Source organism: Mesocricetus auratus, unplaced genomic scaffold, assembly GCF_017639785.1.
Source record: "Mesocricetus auratus isolate SY011 unplaced genomic scaffold, BCM_Maur_2.0 Super-Scaffold_100006, whole genome shotgun sequence".
Taxonomy (NCBI): Eukaryota; Metazoa; Chordata; class Mammalia; order Rodentia; family Cricetidae; genus Mesocricetus; species Mesocricetus auratus.
Window position 1 is genome coordinate 25,281,330 of NW_024429190.1, and position 19,120 is coordinate 25,300,449.

The 19,120-nt window shown below is 42.7% G+C and overlaps 1 protein-coding gene across 1 annotated transcript in view; it reads right to left on the reverse strand.

The window, feature by feature from the left end:
- Positions 1-2,268: 2,268 nt before the first annotated feature.
- Positions 2,269-19,120, reverse strand: part of Fam184b (family with sequence similarity 184 member B) — a 102,368-nt gene continuing 85,516 nt past the window's right edge. The window contains exons 12-16 of the mRNA XM_040747055.1: positions 11,928-12,074; positions 8,377-8,494; positions 6,415-6,519; positions 5,171-5,370; positions 2,269-3,364 (exon numbers count right to left, since the gene is read on the reverse strand). Of these exons, the coding sequence (XP_040602989.1) occupies positions 3,271-3,364; positions 5,171-5,370; positions 6,415-6,519; positions 8,377-8,494; positions 11,928-12,074 (664 nt within the window). The 3' untranslated portion in view covers positions 2,269-3,270. The remainder of the gene's footprint in view (positions 3,365-5,170; positions 5,371-6,414; positions 6,520-8,376; positions 8,495-11,927; positions 12,075-19,120) is intronic.

The window sequence follows — 19,120 nt, forward strand, 5'->3', positions numbered from 1 at the left end:
TTGGCTTGCTGCTCCCCCATGTAACCCAACGGATTCATGGAAGATTTTTTCCAAACCCTTTTTGTTTCAGTTGCCTACCTGAGTAAGAAAGACCTGCCTTTCCACATGTTGTATGGGTCCCAGGCCAGTTGCTTTCTCTAGGGTTAACCACTGTGGTGATTCTGCCCCTTGTACAATCTGTCCTTGGCCCCTTTCCTGTAGCTCACTCAAATTCTGTCTTAAATATTTCTCTTGATCTTCCCTGGTTCCTTATTCAGTCTCCAGCTCTACTTCCTCCACAACGGTTTGTCCCTCCTACAATTGTCCTTGTGATCATCTTTGGCCACAAATGAGATGGACACTCACTTCCTTATCTTGTGTGCATGAACTTAGCTCTGAAACATATCTTCCTTTTTCTCTGTGCTTCTTTATCCAACTACTTATATGACATTCCTGAGAGTTGGGTCCCTACCCTGAAGGCCCTCACTCGTTTTGCTTTCAAGAGCACTGTTACATGAAACACAATTACAGAAACTAACCTTGGATGTGCCCATCTTGGGTATTAGCCTGCCAAGCATGGCTGCTACTGTCAGGGTCATTCCTGGACTCCTTTAGTGGGCAACCAGCTCAGGAGCAGTATCAGTCACCCTAGTCCAGGCTTCTGAACTCTCCTTATCCAGACAGCACAGACCTGAAAATGAAAGCACTCAGCAGAGCTTGCCTTGTTATTCTGCTGAGGAAAACAGGCTCAGACGGCCAAAGGTCACTCACCTTGAAATGATAACAAACAGATAAATTACTTTTATGATCGTTGGGTACATTTACAGTCCAAAATAAAGTCACCACATCATTCAAACTACCAGATATCATGTTAGATTGAATGACTGCCACCTTTACCCCATTTGGTGGCTGTTTTCACCTTGACAGCCTCTAGACCTCTTGGTATATCTGAGAGGAAGTTTCTAGATTATGCAGATTGAGGTATGTGGGCATCACCATTCCATGGGCTGGGATCCAGTACTGAATAAAGGAGAAAGTGAGCTGGCCATGAGGATTCTTTGCTCTCTGCTTCCCATCTGGATACAGTGTGACCAGCTCAGGCCTGTCCCCACACCTAACATGCAGTGGTGGACTGAACTATCCAAACCTAAACGATACATATTTTCTAATTCCCTTTGTCAGGCATTTGGTCTCAGAATCAAAAGGATAATACACTGGGCAGTAGAAAAGCAGTCAATGCTGCTCCTTACCAAAGGTTACAGTGCTGGGAAAATGCCCAGAACAAAAAAGCCGAACCGTCTGTAGCTACTTTATTAAGGTCCTCAATAAAAACACAGTGCTCACTGCTAATCATCAAATACTGGAACTTAATACTTAGTGGGAACAGAGTGGGCATTTCCTAATCCAAAAAGTTCCCAAATCTAAACTTTCCCAGCACTGACCTGACACAGTAAGTGGAAACTTCCACATACTATTGGGTTAAAATGAAGATGCACTAAAGCTAGGTTGGATATGTAGGGATCATCATGTTTATATTTGGGTCACATTCTTAATATAACTTGTGTATGTGCATGAGTCTGAAAATATACAAAACCTCACTGTTTTTTCTATCATAGTGGGGACTGAACTCAGGGTCTAGCACATGCTAACCATGTGCTACACCACTCTAAAGCACTTCTGGTCCCAAGTGTTGGGATAGAAAACACTTAGCCTGTAGTACTAGGAGGTGAAGATGGGGGGTGTTGAAGCACTGGAAGCTGTGTGCTCACCAAAGGGACGGGGACCCTTATAAAGAGACTTAAACCACGAGGTCCCATAATGGAGATTCATAGGTTTCTCACAGTTAGCACCTTCATGGTATTCTTAGCCCTCAAGTAATATATCTCTGTTGTCTGTAAATTTACCCCATCTTGAAAATTTTAGCATAGCAGCCCAACAGTGCAGTGTCTTTAAGTTATGTTAGACACTCATCCTGAGCAGGAAGGACAAAAAGTTAGCACTGAAAAGTAATATGACATTTCAAATGTTTGTATTCAAAAATCTATAGCAGGACTGACAGTGTAGGTCAGTAGTGTAACACTTCCCTAACCAGAGGCAAGAAAGACCCTGTGCTCAAATTCTAACACTGAAAAAAAAACATAGTCTTGTTTTGCTTTTTAACTCATTTTACTTACATTTTTAAAAAATATGATCTAATTATCTACATTTTATTTGTAGACAATCTGAACTTAATGTAAAATTTGTTTCAAAGCTCTGTCTTCATCTAATTATACAAGGCTTAGTCATTTATATTGCCCAGTTTAGAATTTTATTGAAAGAGCAAATATTTGACAATGCATAGAATTGACATCTGTTGATAAGCCACTTGCTGGGCCAGCACCAGAGAGAAAAAAAAAATCTACCCACTAAAAGTGGTGTCAGATCTGCTCTGTCAGAGGGTTAAGACAGAGTGCAAGTTCAGCACCATGGGCAGTTCCCTGCTCTCCTGGGAGTCCATGCAGTGGGGAAGTCATATAACTGAGGCAGGAGATCCAGATGCAAAGGACAGGGGTCCAGCAAAGTCTGACATAGAGAACAGACAGTCTAGAATCCTTCACAAAAGACTGTTGCACAATGGTCACTGAAGCTGAGATGTGTGGCAGGTGAAGCAAGGTTGTTCACTGAGCATTCTAGTTCAGGCTGCTTAATCTTGAAAAGTCCCTTTTGAGGTAGATGTTGTCCCTCTGAAGTTTGCGGCCCATGCTAGACCTTGGAGGTCAAAACATGCAGTCTAAGCATGCTGCAGTCCATTCCTGGTAGGTTTGATGCTTTTAGTTTGTTTTTTCTTCATTGGCTTTGTTTTATTCCTCTTCATACTGAGGTTAGATGTGCCTTTTCAAATTATCGTTTTATATATGTGGAACTATATAGCATAATTATTTGAGTGGAGATGACCAAGAAAAAATGAGAATACTTTTGAAGCAGAATATGGCAGTCAAAGTCTGATATTCTACCAAGTGGAGTGTGACATTACAAGCACTAGAAATACAATGGGTAATTTGGTCATCAGAGATTAATAGCATTTTCCAAGGGATACTTTTGAATAACCGGCTTGTTTCAGCCTTAACTATAAGAACTGTAAATGAGGCAGGTGTCACAATGAAACTGGAATGTTAGTGCCACACTTTGTTTAGCTATCTATCACATGTAAGTCACTATCAGATAGTTACCAGGTTGGGTGATTTTAATTCACTCCTTCAGATGGTTGAAATGATCCCAATGTACTCCTTGGAACAGATCCCAAGGACTAGTTTAGAATGAAAAGTACTTGGTAAACCACTCCTGATGCGGAGAGCCTTGCTTCTGTGGGGCCTCTTTGGCTTGGCTTGGTTCTCCATCTTGTGCCCTAAAATCAAAGAAAAATGTACATGATTTTGAAACTCATTCAGTAAAAACTAATACCCTACCATTGTTCCAGGAGAAACTAAGTGCTCCATATCCCTTCAAAAGATACTAGACCATGACCAGCTTTGTTAGCAGCTGGAAATGAGTTGTGAAGGAAGAGTGGAAGGGAGTGTCTAGTTCTTGTTTTAACCACCAACTGCTCTCCATTCTTTCAGTGATGGATTGATGGTTTTGGTACTAAAGACATACATTTTGCAGGATTCATTGTCATATTTGAGGCATATTTCAGACAGCCAAACTTTAAAAACTTGAAAAAAATAGTTAATCAAAACAGCCTTCTAACATGAGCCTTCTGTAGAATCTTAGTTATGAACATCTTACTGAGGCTATGAAATTTGCCTAATCAAAAGAAGAAAGAGCAGGCAATGAAACTGTCACCTGGCTAAATAGTCTTTGTTTGTGAAGCTCCATATAAAATGGCAGCCTGCCAAGCCTGAGGACCCATGTTTGATTCCCGGAACCCATGTGGTAAAAGGAGAGAACAGACTTCCAAAAGTTGTCCTCTGACATTAATATATGTGCAATGGCAGATGCCACCCTCCCTCAGGAAATAATGTAAATTTTCTGAGGGTCTCACTTTGTAGCTCTGGCTGTTCTAGAACTTATTACCTAGACTGTGCTGACCTAGAACTTTACAGAGATTCACCTGCCTCTGCTTGGAGAATGCTGGGATTAAAGGCATGCACCACCACACTTGACCCATAAATGCTGTAATTAAAAAAAAACAATAGCTTGAAAAAGAGGTGCCTATCAATGAGAGTCAGGAGCTGGCAAACTGGTATGCTCTGCTCTAGACCTTTCTCCTCAGGCAGAACCCAAAGGGGCTACATTCACTCAGGGTAGCAAGTTAGCCTCAGCTCAACCGTCAGGTCTCTGCCTCCCCACCAGTCTAAACAGCCATGGTCAGGCTGGCACGCAGAGAGTCTGGAACCACAGCATTTTAGAGGAGGTCCTTTCTAAATGCCGACTTCACACTCAGAATTTAAAGGGTGCCCTTTCAATGGAGGTCTTGATGAGAAGGAACACAGTGCACAGAGGGGAACCCACAGGTCTCGGGAAGATGAGAAGGGTACAACAGACAGCATCGTCCACACTCAGCCAGACTCACCGAGAGGCTCCAATTGCCTCAGTACCATCCACACTAAAAAGTAGCCTTAGCTAAAGCACACACTTCTGTGTCAGGTCTGAGGGTGAGAATATCTTACGAATTAATTCCTTTAGTCACACCAATCTGATCAGGTAGGTATTGAATTCTTTTTTTTTTTTTTTTTTTGAGACAGGGTCTCTCTGTATTGTTTTGGAGGCTGTCCTGGAACTTGCTCTGTAGACCAGGCTGGCCTTGAACTCACAGAGATCTGCCTACTTCTGTCTCCCGAATGCTGGGATTAAAGGCATGTGGCACCAACACCAAGCTACTGAATTCATTTTTAAGATAGAAATACAGGGAACTATAGAGGTCCCCTGCCCAAGGCCACACAGCCAAGAAAAAAATGGATTTTGAATACAGACTTTAAATGAAGTGATTCCATGAAAATTAGGCCTTCTAACATCTGGCACCAGAATTCCAAAGAACAATGGTTTCTTTCTACCATCAGTGTTCCCATTTGAGTAGAGTGCCATTGTCCGAGATCAGGCTCCTACTATTTAGATCAGATGCCAGATACTTAGCAGGTAAGTTCCTGAGAAGACACCAATTTCTTTCCTGCCCTTTGAGAAACAGTAACACCTTCACCGCCCCCCCCCACACCTTGTGGCAGTTTTCCCATCGAGTAACTGGGTGGGTTTGTAAGGCTGGCCACAGCTGGGGCTTGGGTCCAGGCTGGGTGACTTTGTTATGGGAGGGGCATTGATCCTGGAGCTCAGATCTCCACTCAGAAGGTTCTTTGCATAGGAGGCAAGGTTTGGCACGCTGACCACTCGGCTGGGCACTTCCTCCATCTTCTTTTTCTGTTTGTGTTACAGGAAAGCTGTTAGTGCCACCCAGGAGATAGCATTCTTATAAAAGCAAAAGAGGACAAGGAAAAGGGGAAATATTTATATACTTATATATTATTTAAAAACTTGTTTGGGGGCCAAGAATATTACCATATGCCTTTAGTAAGGCCAAGCATATTACCATATGCCTTTAGCAATTGAAACATGCAGGAAGAAGAGGCAGGCAGGTCTCTATGCATTCAAGGCCAGCTTGATCTACACAGTAAGTTCCATGCCAGCCAGGGCTACATAATGAAACCATGCCTCAGTTTTAAAAAATTTAATTGATAATTTGATTGCAGTGCTGGGGCTGAGATCCAGGGCTTCGAGCATGCCAGAGCTCTTCCACTGAGCTATGCCCCCATCCCTTCAAACCATTTTTCTCCAATCTTTATTTTTCATCTTTAACAAAACCCCACAGGTCTATGATCTCTATCCAAGACTTAGGAAAAGGCTTGCTTCATCATTTTAAAAATATTTTAGAGGTCATATAGTAGAAAGGCCTGGCCCTGCCTGGTCTTCAACTTCATCTTCATTAGCCTCTAGAATGCAAGTTGTATTGCTACAATAGATGGATAAGTTAACCACAAGTGATATCTTGTCGGGTCCACTCAGCCTAGGTTTGTTACTCTGTGAACTATGAAATGCTGATTCTTTTCAACTCTTAGGGATCTTGTAGTAGGAGATGAAGAGTTGTTGTGAAAATGCTTATCATTACAAATCCACATGAGACAGAGATAAAGAGAAGAAATGGAGCATTCTTACAATTATCCTTCTCTCACATCATCTGGATGGACTATTAATAGTGACACATATTTGTTTCAAAAAACACAGAAGTCCATAGAAAATACATGCCACACATAATCCTCCAGTACTGTTTGCTAGCAGTTTAGACTCCTTCCTGTGGTTTTTTTTCTAGCAACTATTCCACTGATGCCCACCAGCCCATCAAAATACTATAGCTATTTGATAAGAAAAGAAACCTGCAGGTTGTGTGGTGTGTTATAATTGATTTACCTTCATGGAAGGGGTCAAGTATCCCGGGTGAGGATTGAAAGAAAAGGACCGATTCCGATGGGACATTGCACTGGGGAATGCTGCGTAGTGAAATCTTCTCTCTTCCTGGAAAATCAAAGCAACCAGATCTTAGATAGCTTAGGCATGTGCTACCAGTTTTGTTCAGATGGTAGGAGGGCAGAAGGAAAGTTCTGGAGAAGAGGGTAGGTGAGTGACAATGAGCAGCCAGTCACTGAAGACCTTCATCTAGGGCCTTCATATCACCAGTGAAGGAAAGAGCAAGCTGCCTTTGCAAGGAAAAACACTCTAACTCTACGGAGAATCTGAAAATAAAGTCTAGTCCAAAAGTTAAAGTGATTAAGCAATGAACACTCCTTCCCATACTCAATTTCAACCTTTCTCTCCCTTGCCTTTGTTTGAAACAGGGTCTCATGTACTCCAAACATACTATTCAGCTAAGGAGAAACATGACCTTGAACTTCCAATCTGTTTCAGGTATGTGCTGCTACACTTGGTTTGTGTGGTGCTAAGCACTGAAACACCACATGTGGGTGCTGAGAACTGAGCCTGGGCCCTTGCAAGAACAACAAATGCTCTTAACCCAAGTGACTATTCTTTTTTTTTAATTTTTAATTTTTTTATTTTAGAAGCACTCTTTTTTTTGTTTTATGAGACAGGGTTTCTCTGTATTGTTTTGGAGGCTGTCGGTCCAGCCTGGCCTCGAACTCACAGAGATCCGCCTGCCTCTGCCTCCCAAGTGCTAGGATTAAAGGCATGCGCCACCACCGCCCAGCTTTTAGAAGCACTTATTCATATATCAATTCCCCCATTCCCTCGCCCTCCCATCCTCCCATGCTCCTCACTGACCCCCAAACCCACCCCACTCAGTTCTCAGGGATAGTGAGGCCCTCCACGGGGACCATCAAAGTTTGTCTCATCATTTGGGGGAGTATCCAGGCCCTCATTCCCTTATCTGGGCTACAATAGTATCCCTCCATAGGGAATGGGTTCCCAAAGTTCATTTTGTGCTCTAGGGATAAACACTGGCTCCACTGTTAGAGGTCCCACAGACTGCCCTGGCCTCCTAGCTGTCAGACACATTCAGAGGGCTTGGTTCTGTCCAATGCTGGTTCCCCAGCTTTATGACTAGGTTCTCCGTGCTCTCACTAGGTCAAGTCAACTGTTTCTGTGGGTTTCTCCAGCACTGCAAGTGACTATTCTTTAAAGATAATCATAACTGGTCTGGAGATAGCTCAGTGGTTAAGAGCACTTATTACTCTTCTAGAGGACATAAATTCAATTCCTAGTGCCTATAATCAGGCAGTTCACAAAACTAGTAACTCCAGCTCCAGGGGACCCATATATATGTGACATGCACACATACACACCTAAATATAGATAGATAGATAGATAGATAGATAGATAGAGGAAGGAATTAAAAAGATAATCATAACCACAATAACTTCCTATACTTAACAAGTTAGTAGTTATTCCTTATTAATATAATTCTAAGAGTCAAAGACTTACCAAGGGGAGAGAGGTCCTAAGGAAGAAAGATTAAAGTCTTGATGATTTTGAAGTACAGAATCAAAGGAGTTGGAAATAATTCTACAAGGTTCTAGGGAATGGGTTTGCTACTAGAAAACAGGTGGTTGGTCTTACAAAAGGAAGATCAACAATGGGAAATTTGAGTGATTCTACTAAAAGTTCAAGGTGAGTGAATGGATTTTTATTAAATTCTGTAGGTTAAAAAACAGAACATCAAACCAAATGCTGTTAAACTTGGAAATAGGGTGTCTTTTTTTTTTTTTGCTTGTATCTTTTTTTAATGAGTACTTGTTAGTAATAGGGGGAAATAATAAGTAATAAAGTGTTGACAAGCAACATTTTATGCAGCTACAGAAATGCCAGATTCAAAGTAAGCACCCTTACTGTGTGTGCTGGACATGGTCTAGGCCTCACCGTGAGCTGCCTGATGATGTCTTCTCTCTCCTTCAGGCGTGTCTGCAGGCGGCCTATGAGCTGCAGGTCCTCGGGTCGTGAAGTTCCTTTCCCCGGCTTCTCTCCAGAATCTTTCAGCCTGTTCAAAGTAGGCAGTCAGTCCTTCTACAGAGGTTTCTCAACAGGCAAGCTGGAGACTGTGCTTAGCATGGCCACCCAGGACCTACTCCTGATCTGGCTCCTGTCACTTTTCCCACCCCTTCAGAACTAAAGGGTGTGCACATAGATTCTACATGCAGTCAGGCTTCTGGGGCCAGGCCTGGTTCTGGAACAAGTCTTCTACCCCACCCTGCAGGGTCCCCTGATGCCCACGATGTTCTTGCTCTATCTGATGGGGACACAAAGTACAGCCTGAGTTGTCCTTAGAGTCAAGAAGCCCTTTCAGACACAGCCCTAAAGGAAATAGGCCAGGGATGGTGATGGTGAGAGCCAGTGCTGAGGACTACCGAGAGCAAATGAGAATGTTAGAGTGAGAAAACTCCACCCCTCTTCTCATCCTGGATCCACTGCTTTTCATTGTTTCATTGATTACACCATTTCTGGAGTCATGGTTCTTTCCTCTTTCTGCAGGGAGGAAGGTGGTTGTGCAGTTGAGACCGGGTCCCATCTTGTAGTCCTGGCTGGCCTCCCCATATAGACAAGGCTAGCCTGGAACTCACAGACATCCACCCGTCTCTGCCTCCATGTGCCACTGCTCCCAGCACCTCCTTCCTTTTTAAAGTGAGCATGAAACAGTGGTTTGTTGTGAAGAGCCAATGAGGTGAAGATTGACTGCCCCAAGACCGATGGGCATATGACAAGTGCCCACTGGATGGAACTTGGCTGATACACTTCACTGTAGCTTTCAGTGCTGGGGATTGAAAATCATGAACAGGCACTGAGCTATCTCCCCAATCCCTTTTTTAAATTCTGAGATATGATCTCACTACACTGCCCTTGCCGGCCATGAACTCATTTGACAGCCCTTGCGGGCTTTGGAATTGCAATCCTCTTGTCCCAGCTCCCGCTTGAGGATTAACAGACCTGTGGCTCTGGGCAAGACACACTGCAACTGATTTTGGTCAAAACTGGTTTTTAACAGCACAGGTTCTTAAACTCACTTTCTGCTATATAATCACGTGGAAGAGATTTTTTACCTGTCAGCAAGGATCACTGCATCGCATCCTAACCAGTCTCCCTGTCAAGCATCCCTTCTTTTAGCTTCACTATCACTCAGGCTACTACAAGAAAGACTCTTCTGGCCCTCTAGGGTACTGTCACATGGGTAGAGTGCCTTTACATAAACACATAAATAAAAACAAATCTTCACAGGTTAATGCATCCCTCAACTCACATAGAGAAGCTTCTGTTTGCAGTAAATGTCAATTAACACAGAAGCAATTAACTAGTCAAAGTTGCAGAGAAAATAGACTGTTATATAGTTGCTCTCCACAAACTGATGGCAAAGCCCCATTGCTGAAGACAACATCTACACAACTCCCTGACCATGAGATGTTGAGCTGCTATACAATAGAGCCTTCACCCCTATGTGCTAGTGTCTTTTGTATAGGAAGCTACTCTGCATGCTATCAAAGGAAAAGAATAAACACCAACCCAGCCACAAACCCTTCAATCTACAATGGTGTCCTGTCTGCAAGATAAACTAAGTCAAGCATGGTGCAAAGCTTGTGGGAATAGTCAACCAATATCTGATTTTACTTAAGGCCCACTCCACAAGATGGAACCCATACCCAACACTGAAGTGTAACCAAGAACCTGAGACTAGTTTGCCCAGTGATCTAGGGTAAAATAAATACTACTGTTTAAAAAAAAAAAGAAAAGAAAAAAAGTATCGATAAAATGACTCCTAATGACACCTTGCTATACTCATATATTAGTGTCTTGCTATACTCATATATTAGTGTCTTGCTCAGCCATTTTCAGAGAAGCTCCCTTCTATAGTAGATGGGACAGATACAAAGAGACACAGCCAGATATTATGCAGGGGGTGAGAGACCTTTGAACTCTCAGTTCTAAACAAGATATCTTCACTAAATCCCCTCCGGGCTCAGGGACATCTGCGGAGAAGCAGGCTCAAAGATTGTAAGAGCCAGGGGGCTGGAGGACACCCGGAAAACAATGCCCTCTAAATCAACAGGATCTGTGATCATATGAACTCACAGAGACTGAGGAGCATGCGCATGGTCTACACACCAATGCACCAGATGGTGTCCTAGACTGAAAGGAGAAGTGGGAACATAATCCCGTTCCTAATACAGAAGCTATTTTCAATTGATAACCACTTACAAATGAAACTTTAGTTTTCTCTAAGGGAGTCTCACTGGAGAAACAAACTCCTCTTAATGGTAGGCCACATGCCCCGTAGTAAATGGCCAACAGAAAACACACTCAACAGCATGTTTGGAGGGGCCTTGTCTCATAATGTCATGTTAGAACATTTCCTTTTTATTTTCCTATCTTACTTTTAATTTTTATTTCACTTATGTATATTTTCTGCCTCTTTTTTTTAACCATACAGGTCCTTTTCATATATATTCTGGCTTGCAGTTTAGTGTTTGTATGGGTTTCCTGAGTGTGAGAATGAGCTGGTCTCAATGTATGTTTCCATTTCTTGTGTCTTTTCTTAGGGACTTTTACTTCTGTTTGTTTGCTTTGTCCTATTTCAATGTGTTAGACTTGGTTTTACCTTATCATATTATGTTATATTTTATTATTATCCCTTGCAAGTCTGTCTGTTTTCCAGTGAGATACAGAAAGGGGATGGATCTGGATCAGAGAGGATGTGAGGAGGAATGGGGAGCAGTGGAGGAGGAGGGACCTATAGTAATATATGTTATGTAAGAAAAAATCTATTTTCAATTAAAGGAAGAGAGAGAGGAGAGAGAGGAGAGAGAGAGACAGAGAGAGAGAGAGAGAGACAGAGAGAGAGAGACAGAGAGAGAGAGAGAGAAGGAGAGAAGAGGGGGCAGAAAGAGTGTAAGTGCCAGAGGTGGTGAGAAAACACTGTTATGACACAGCAAGGCATTGTCACATATAGACTCGCAATGGCAGTGACAGCATGCATGAAACAAGCTCAAGATGGGCAACATCCCAACATGGAGATAGGAGGCAGACACAACGTCCCACACCCAGCTGAGGGACTACTGGCAATGATAGCTGTGGGATAGGGAGTCATTTTTATTTGTGAGAATAGCTCCTGGTATGTCACCTATGTTCCTCCAGTGGATGGCCACACATTCAAGAATATATGGGCAGCACAAATTATACTTGATGGGAATGAATATGATCAAATACATTCATGAAATTTTCAAGTAACTATAAAAGTGAGAAAAACAAAGTAAAATGAGGGATGACCAACCATCCTCATTTGTGTGGAAATGAAGAGCTTCTGGAACCCAGGGAATATCTAGGTTTTAAAGCCACGAAAGCCTAGGGACACTAGGATGCGTTGGTCACTTCCCCACATGGTAACCTGCTAGTCCCTCCCCACCTGAGCCCAAGACTTTGCTCACTCAGCTTCCAGAGCAGCCAGCCTGGCCTGGAGCCGGGCCTGGGCACCACTGAAATCTGCCACCATGGCCTGCATCTCCTTCCGGTGCTCCTGGTGGAGTGCCTCCACCTCCATGGCTCTCTGAGCTTTCTGGTCCTCCTCTAGCAACCTGTGAGGATGGAAGCATAGTCAGGGTCACCCAGAATCTGAGCCTGAGCCCTTGGACTTTGAGGTTCATTTCTCTGTTTGGTGGCCTAGTTTAAAAGGATACCTGGGGTCTCCAGGTTATGAAGTTCAGGGTAAGCCTCACCATGAGAACCCTTCTTGGGCTCTTCCCACTCCAGCCAGCATCAGCAAAGGAGAACTCTGATCAAAAGAGTTAGCTTCCTTGGAAGAAGGAAGAGATCTGGAGGGAGCACCAGAAAATACTCCCCCTCCCTATGCAGAGGTAGCATTCTCTCAGGCATAGAACTCTGAAACCCAGGAGAACACTTTCCAGGCTTTCCAGAAAGGTGGGCGGAAGAGGTAAAAGAGTAGTAGTTACAGCCAGGCTGCTAAAGTTCTTGGCTTTTGCTATTATTTTTAACTGTGTGACCATGGGCCTAGAATCCTCTTTTGTTAAATGGAAGTGATGTGGTACCTACCTTATAGGGTCATTACAAGGAGGAATTGAGCTCATGTATACCTGGGATAGCCCATGGCACAAAGGCCTTTTCAACCACGAGCTACCATTGTTCTTAACCTAGAAGAGGATCCTAATGGGCCACAGCTGAGTCCGCTTTCAGGCAGTATGTGAACATTTTAGTGGTTTCTTTTTTTCCCAGGTGAGGGATTATTGCTTTCCTCACTTGAAGACTCGCCTAGGGTCACATGGTGCATCTCCTGATTTAGGTTGCTCCATCTCAGCCAGATGGGCTGCTGGCTCTTCTTAGATGAACTCCTATCTCAGGTTCACCTGGGAGGGAGGCCCATGACCTCAGTTAGATGGATATTGAGTTATTTCACAACAATGTAGGTGCACAGGGTGGGGAGGGTTTGTAAATAACTCATTTTGCTGTGGTCGGCTCCCTTCGCCATCAGTAGGCATTATGACTACTTAATATCTCTTCAGCATTCAGGGTTCTAGGTCCTTCTTCAGCTTTTCTGTAATTGGGGTGGGATCTAGAGCAGATTTGTTAAACGTGGCTTCCTCTTTGGTAGGTATCTCTGCCTGAGAAACCAGTACCCAGGGCTATCCCACTAAGGGACACTCATTGGTTGTTTTGTATTGTATGAGACGGGGTCTTACTCTGTAGTTCACACTGCCTGGAGCTCACTGTAGCCCAGGCTGGCCCCAAACTCTTGGCAATTCTGCCTCAGTCTCTCAAGTGCTGAGATTACAAGGATGTGCCACCATATCCACCTTTCTTTAGGCTCATCTTACTTAGATGCTTCTGTCTGTAGGAGGCCAGTGCCTTTATTCTCTGTTCTGGAAACCCCCTCACCTTGGCTATTATAGCAGCAAGGGTGAGGTGAGGCACAGGCTTGGAGTGGTGCCACAATTTCACCAGTCAACTCCAGCATCTCCTGGGAAATTTTCAGAAACACAAATTCTAACTAATTCTAATTCAGAGGCTAATTTTCAGGCTCCATCTCAACTCCACTGAATCCAGGGATGAGTTTAGTAAAGTGTTCAGAGAAGTGCATATGTGTGTGTGCGCACATTCATGTACATGTGTGTCTCTGTGTAATAAAGTGCAGGTTCTTGTCCCTGGTAGTAAAGTGCTCTACCACTAGCTACATTCCCAGACCCCAGGTTTAAGCTCAATTTTATGAATTTTAACAACTGACACCCCCTTTTAAGTCAATACTACGTGCCTAATGTTGTTCCAAATGCCTGGCATGGAATCCTTTCTGGGGGTGTCAGGGTAGAGTTGGAAAGGTCTCACTATGTTGTTTCTGCCAGCATTGAACTCAAGATTCCTCTACCTCAGCCTCCTTAGTGCTAGGGTTAGAGGCACTGCCATTACATGTAGCATCTCTTTTCTTTCTATTAGTTTTCTCCACCACTTGTGTGCTGCTGGGCTTTGCCATGCCTGATGCTCTGGGCAACCGAGGTCTGGGGAGATTAAAAGCCTTGGTTGAGGTCATGCACAAGAGGAAAAGTTACAGTTGTTGACCAAAGTGCAAACCCCAGTCTCTCTAGACTCATGTAGTGTGAGGTAGAGCAAGCTCTATGAAACCCTGAGCCATCTCCCCTCTCTCTTATAAAGAAGTGCTTTAAAAACTAAATGACCAAGGACAAGCAAAGTGGGAAGTAGTTTAGAGCTGGCCCAGCAGGGTTCACAATACATAAGTGAAAATAATCAGCTGTGTATGAATATGAAAAAAGAAAAACTAGTGAATAACTAACTCTGGAGTGAAACACTCAAAAACAGATGAAGCATACAAATTCCTCGACAAAAATAAACCGACAAAACTTATTCCTAAGGAAACAGATACCCTAAGAAGTCCTATTCAAGACACTAAATTTGTATTATAAACCTTCCAACCAAGCAGGTAGCTCACCCAGCCTGGTGCTTCCTCCATGCTTGGTGGTGTGGGGGGCAAGCTTCTTGCCCACATATTACTGCCCTGAGCAGATGACCCTTGGTGGTATTGTCCCTTTGTCAAGATGCAGCCATACACTGCCTGAACTATTCCATTTCATTGTCTCTTCTGGGTCTGAGTCTAGGTCTAAGAAAAGGGGGGAGTCCTGTTTCAGATCTCAGAGGCTCCAAGCAATGATGGAAGAAAGGGAAGAGGGGAACGAGAGGAGGGAGGAACGTGGGGAAGGGAAAGAACGGAATCGGGGTGTTCCAGCGCCTGCAGATCGCCTGGGAACTGCACAGAGCTCCCAATCCCGGCGGGAGCCAAGCACCCCAGACTCCAGATCTTCTCTCCCACCATCGAGACCAGGAAATGAGAGGAGCCTGGGAGTCCAGGGAAGTAGCTATCCCTCCGGCAGCATCCGGTAAACAGGCCAGCTTCCCGGCCAGTGTTCCAGTGCCTGCAGATCACCTGGGAACTGCACAGAGCTCCCAATCCTGGCGGGAGCCAAGCACCCCAGACTCCAGATCTTCTCTCCCACCAACGAGACCAGGAAACCAGAGGAGCCAGGGAGACCAGGGGAGTAGCTGTTCCGGATCAGGTACAACAGGACCCAGCATAGGATCCAGGGGACCAGGTAGGAGGCTAAGCGCCCCAGATTCCTGTTCTTCTTCTCCACCCACGGACCAGCATTTGGACAAGGAATAGAAGAACCACCAGATTATTGGACTTGCTCGCACCCACCAAAAGGGAACTCTGGTCCCCAGACCAGTAAGGGGCTCTTTCTGCACCCACTAGAAGAAGAGATGGGAAAGAGACAATACAAAAACACAGTCAGCAACAGAAAAACAAATATGACACCGCCAGATTCTAGAGACTCCACACCAGCAAGACCCCAACATTCCAATGTGAACGAAGCAGAAGAGAACGACCTTAAAAGCACTTTCATGAAAATGATAGAGGCCCTAAAAGAGGATATTGGAAAATCCCTCAAAGAAATGGAAGAAAAAACAAACCAAAAAATGCAAGAAATGGAAGAAAAAACAAACCAAAAAATGCAAGAATTGGATGAAAAAACAAACCAAAAAAGGCAGGAAGTGGAAGAAGAAATGAAGCAAAAAATGCAAGAAATGGAAGAAAAAACAAAGCAAAAAATGCAAGAATTGGAAGAAGAAACAAACCAAAAAAGGCAGAAAATGGAAGAAGAAACAAAGCAAAAAATGCAAGAAATGGTAGAAAAAACAAAGCAAAAAATGAAAAAAATGGAAGAAGAAACAAACCAAAAAAGGCAGAAAATGGAAGAAGAAACAAAGCACAAAATGCGAGACATGGAACAAAAAGCAAACCAAAAAATGCAAGAAATGGAAGAAAGAACAAACCAAAAAAATTCATAAAAGGCAACAAACGGACGAACAGATAAACAGAAAATTGCAAGAAGCAATGAAAACACTGCAAGGGTTGAAAACTGAAATAGAGACATTAAAAAAAACACAATCTGAAGAAAGGCAGAAAATAGAAAAGCTGAAAAACAGTCAGGCACTACCAATACAAGCATTACCAACAGAATAGAAGAGATGGAAGAAAGAATCTCAAGTGTTGAAGATACACTAGGAGAAATGGATTTATCAACCAAAGAAAACCTTAAATCCAACAAATCCTTAACACAAAACATCCAGGAAATATGGGACACCATGAAAAGACCAAACCTAAGAATAATAGGTATAGAAGAAGGAGGAGAAATCCACCTCAAAGGGGCAGAAGGCATATTCAACAAAATCATAGAAGAAAACTTTCCCAACCTTAAGAAAGACATGCCAATGAAGGTACAAGAAGCCTACAGAACACCAAATAGAGTGGACCACAAAAAAAATCCCGTCACCACATAATAATCAAGACCCCAAACATACAGAATAAAGAAAGAATATTAAGAGCAGCTAAGGAAAAAGGTCAAGTAACATATAAAGGCAGACCTATCAGAATTACACCTGATTTCTCCATGGAAACGCTGAAAGGGATAGATATTCTACCTACACTAAGAGACCATGGATGCCAGCCCAGACTACTATACCCGGCAAAGCTCTCAATCACTATAGACGGAGAAAACAAGATATTCCATGACAAAACTAGATTCAAGCAATATGTGTCCACAAACCCAGCCCTACAGAAAATTTTGGAAGGAAAACTCCAACCCAAGGAAGCTAACTACAACCAGAAAAACATAAGCATTAGAGAATCCCTCTCTACCAACAGCCAAAAGAACAAAGGGGTGAAATTCCATACATAATTCCACCACCAACAACCATCGCAAATCGAAGAAGGATGAGCAATCAATGGTCATTAATATCCCTCAATATTAACGGCCTTAACTCACCCATAAGAAGACACAGACTAGCAGAATGGATTCGAAGACAGAACCCTTCCTTCTGCTGCATACAAGAAACACACCTCACCCTCAAAGACAGACATTACCTGAGAGTTAAAGGTTGGGAAAAAATTTTTCAATCAAATGGACCCAAGAAACAAGCAGGGGTAGCAATCCTAATATCTAACAAACTAGACTTTAAAATAAAATCAATCAAAAGAGATGAAGGAGGTCATTACATACTCATCACAGGTGAAACCTACCAAGATGAAGTGTCTATCCTGAACATCTATGCCCCCAATACAAAGGCATCCACATTCGTTAAAGAAACATTATTAGAACTTAAATCTCATCTAAAGCCCCACACAGTTATAGTGGGAGATTTCAACACACCACTCTCACCACTAGACAGGAATACCAGACAAAAACTCAACAAAGAAGCAAAGGGTCTAATAGAAGTAATGACCCAACTGGGATTAGCAGATATCTATAGAACATTTCATCCACATAAAAAAGAATATACCTTCTTCTCATCACCACATGGAACCTTCTCAAAAATCGACCACATACTTGGCAACATATCAAACCTCAGCAGCTACAAAAAAATTGGAATAACTCCATGCATCTTATCAGACCACCATGCCTTAAAATTAGAATTCAACAACAACACAAATTGCAGAAAACCTACAAACTCATGGAAATTGAATAATGCTCAACTGCACCATCCCTGGGTCAAAGAGGAAATAAAAAAAGAAATTAAAGACTTCCTCGAATTCAATGAAAATGGAGACACAACATACCCAAACCTATGGGACACTTTGAAAGCAGTGCTATGGGGGGAAGTTCATAGCACTAAGTGCTCACATGAAGAAACAGGAGAACAGTTATACCAGAGAATTAACATCACAGCTAAAAGCTCTAGAACACAAAGAAGCAAACTCCCCCAGGAGGAGTAGACGCCAGGAATTAATCAAATTGAGGGCTGAAATCAATAAAGTAGAAACCAGGAAAACAATACAAAGAATCAATGCAACGAAGAGTTGGTTCTTTGAGAAAATCAACAAGATAGACAAACCTTTGTCCAAACTTACCAAACAGCAGAGAGTGAACACGCAAATTAACAAAATCAGAAATGAAAAGGGGGACATAACAACAGACTCTGAGGAAATCCAGAGAATCATTAGGTCATACTTTGAAAACCTGTACTCCACAAAATTCGAAAATTTAAAGGAAATGGATGACTTCCTGGACAGCTATCATTTGCCAAAACTAAATCAAGAACAGATAAGCAATTTAAATAGACCTATAACCCCTATGGAAATAGAAGCTGTCATCAAAAGTCTCCCAACCAAAAAAAGTCCAGGTCCAGATGACCTCAGTGCAGAATTCTACCACAAATTCAAAGAACAGCTTATACTAATTCTTCTCAAAGTGTTCCACACAATAGAAGCAGAAGGGTCTTTGCCAAACTCTTTCTATGAGGCTTCAATAACCTTGATCCCCAAGCCACACAAAGATACAACTAAGAAAGAGAACTTCAGACCAATATCCCTCATGAACATTGATGCAAAAATACTCAATAAAATACTGGCAAATCGGATCCAAGAACACATCAAAACAATCATTCACCACGATCAAGTAGGTTTCATCCCAGGGATTCAGGGATGGTTCAACATACGAAAATCCATCAACGTAATCCACCATATAAACAAGCTGAAAAACAAAAATCACATGATCATCTCACTAGATGCTGAAAAAGCCTTTGACAAAATCCAACACCCCTTCATGATAAAGGTCTTGGAGAGATCTGGGATAACAGGGACATACTTAAACATAATAAAAGCTATATACAGTAAACCAACAGCCAACATCAAACTAAATGGACAGAAACTCAATGCAATTCCTCTAAAATCAGGAACAAAACAAGGCTGTCCACTCTCTCCATACCTTTTCAACATGGTACTTGAAGTCCTAGCTATTGCCATACGACAACAAAGGGGGATCAAGGGGATACAAATTGGGAAGGAAGAGGTCAAACTTTCACTGTTTGCAGACGATATGATAGTTTACATCAATGACCCAAAGAACTCTACCAGGGAACTCTTACAGCTGATTAACACCTTCAGCAAAGTGGCAGGCTACAAGATCAACTCAAGAAAATCAGTAGCCCTACTATATACAGATGATAAAAGGGCTGAAAGAGAAATCAGAGAAACATCACCCTTTACAATTGCCACAAACAACATAAAATACCTTGGGGTAACGCTAACCAAACAAGTGAAAGA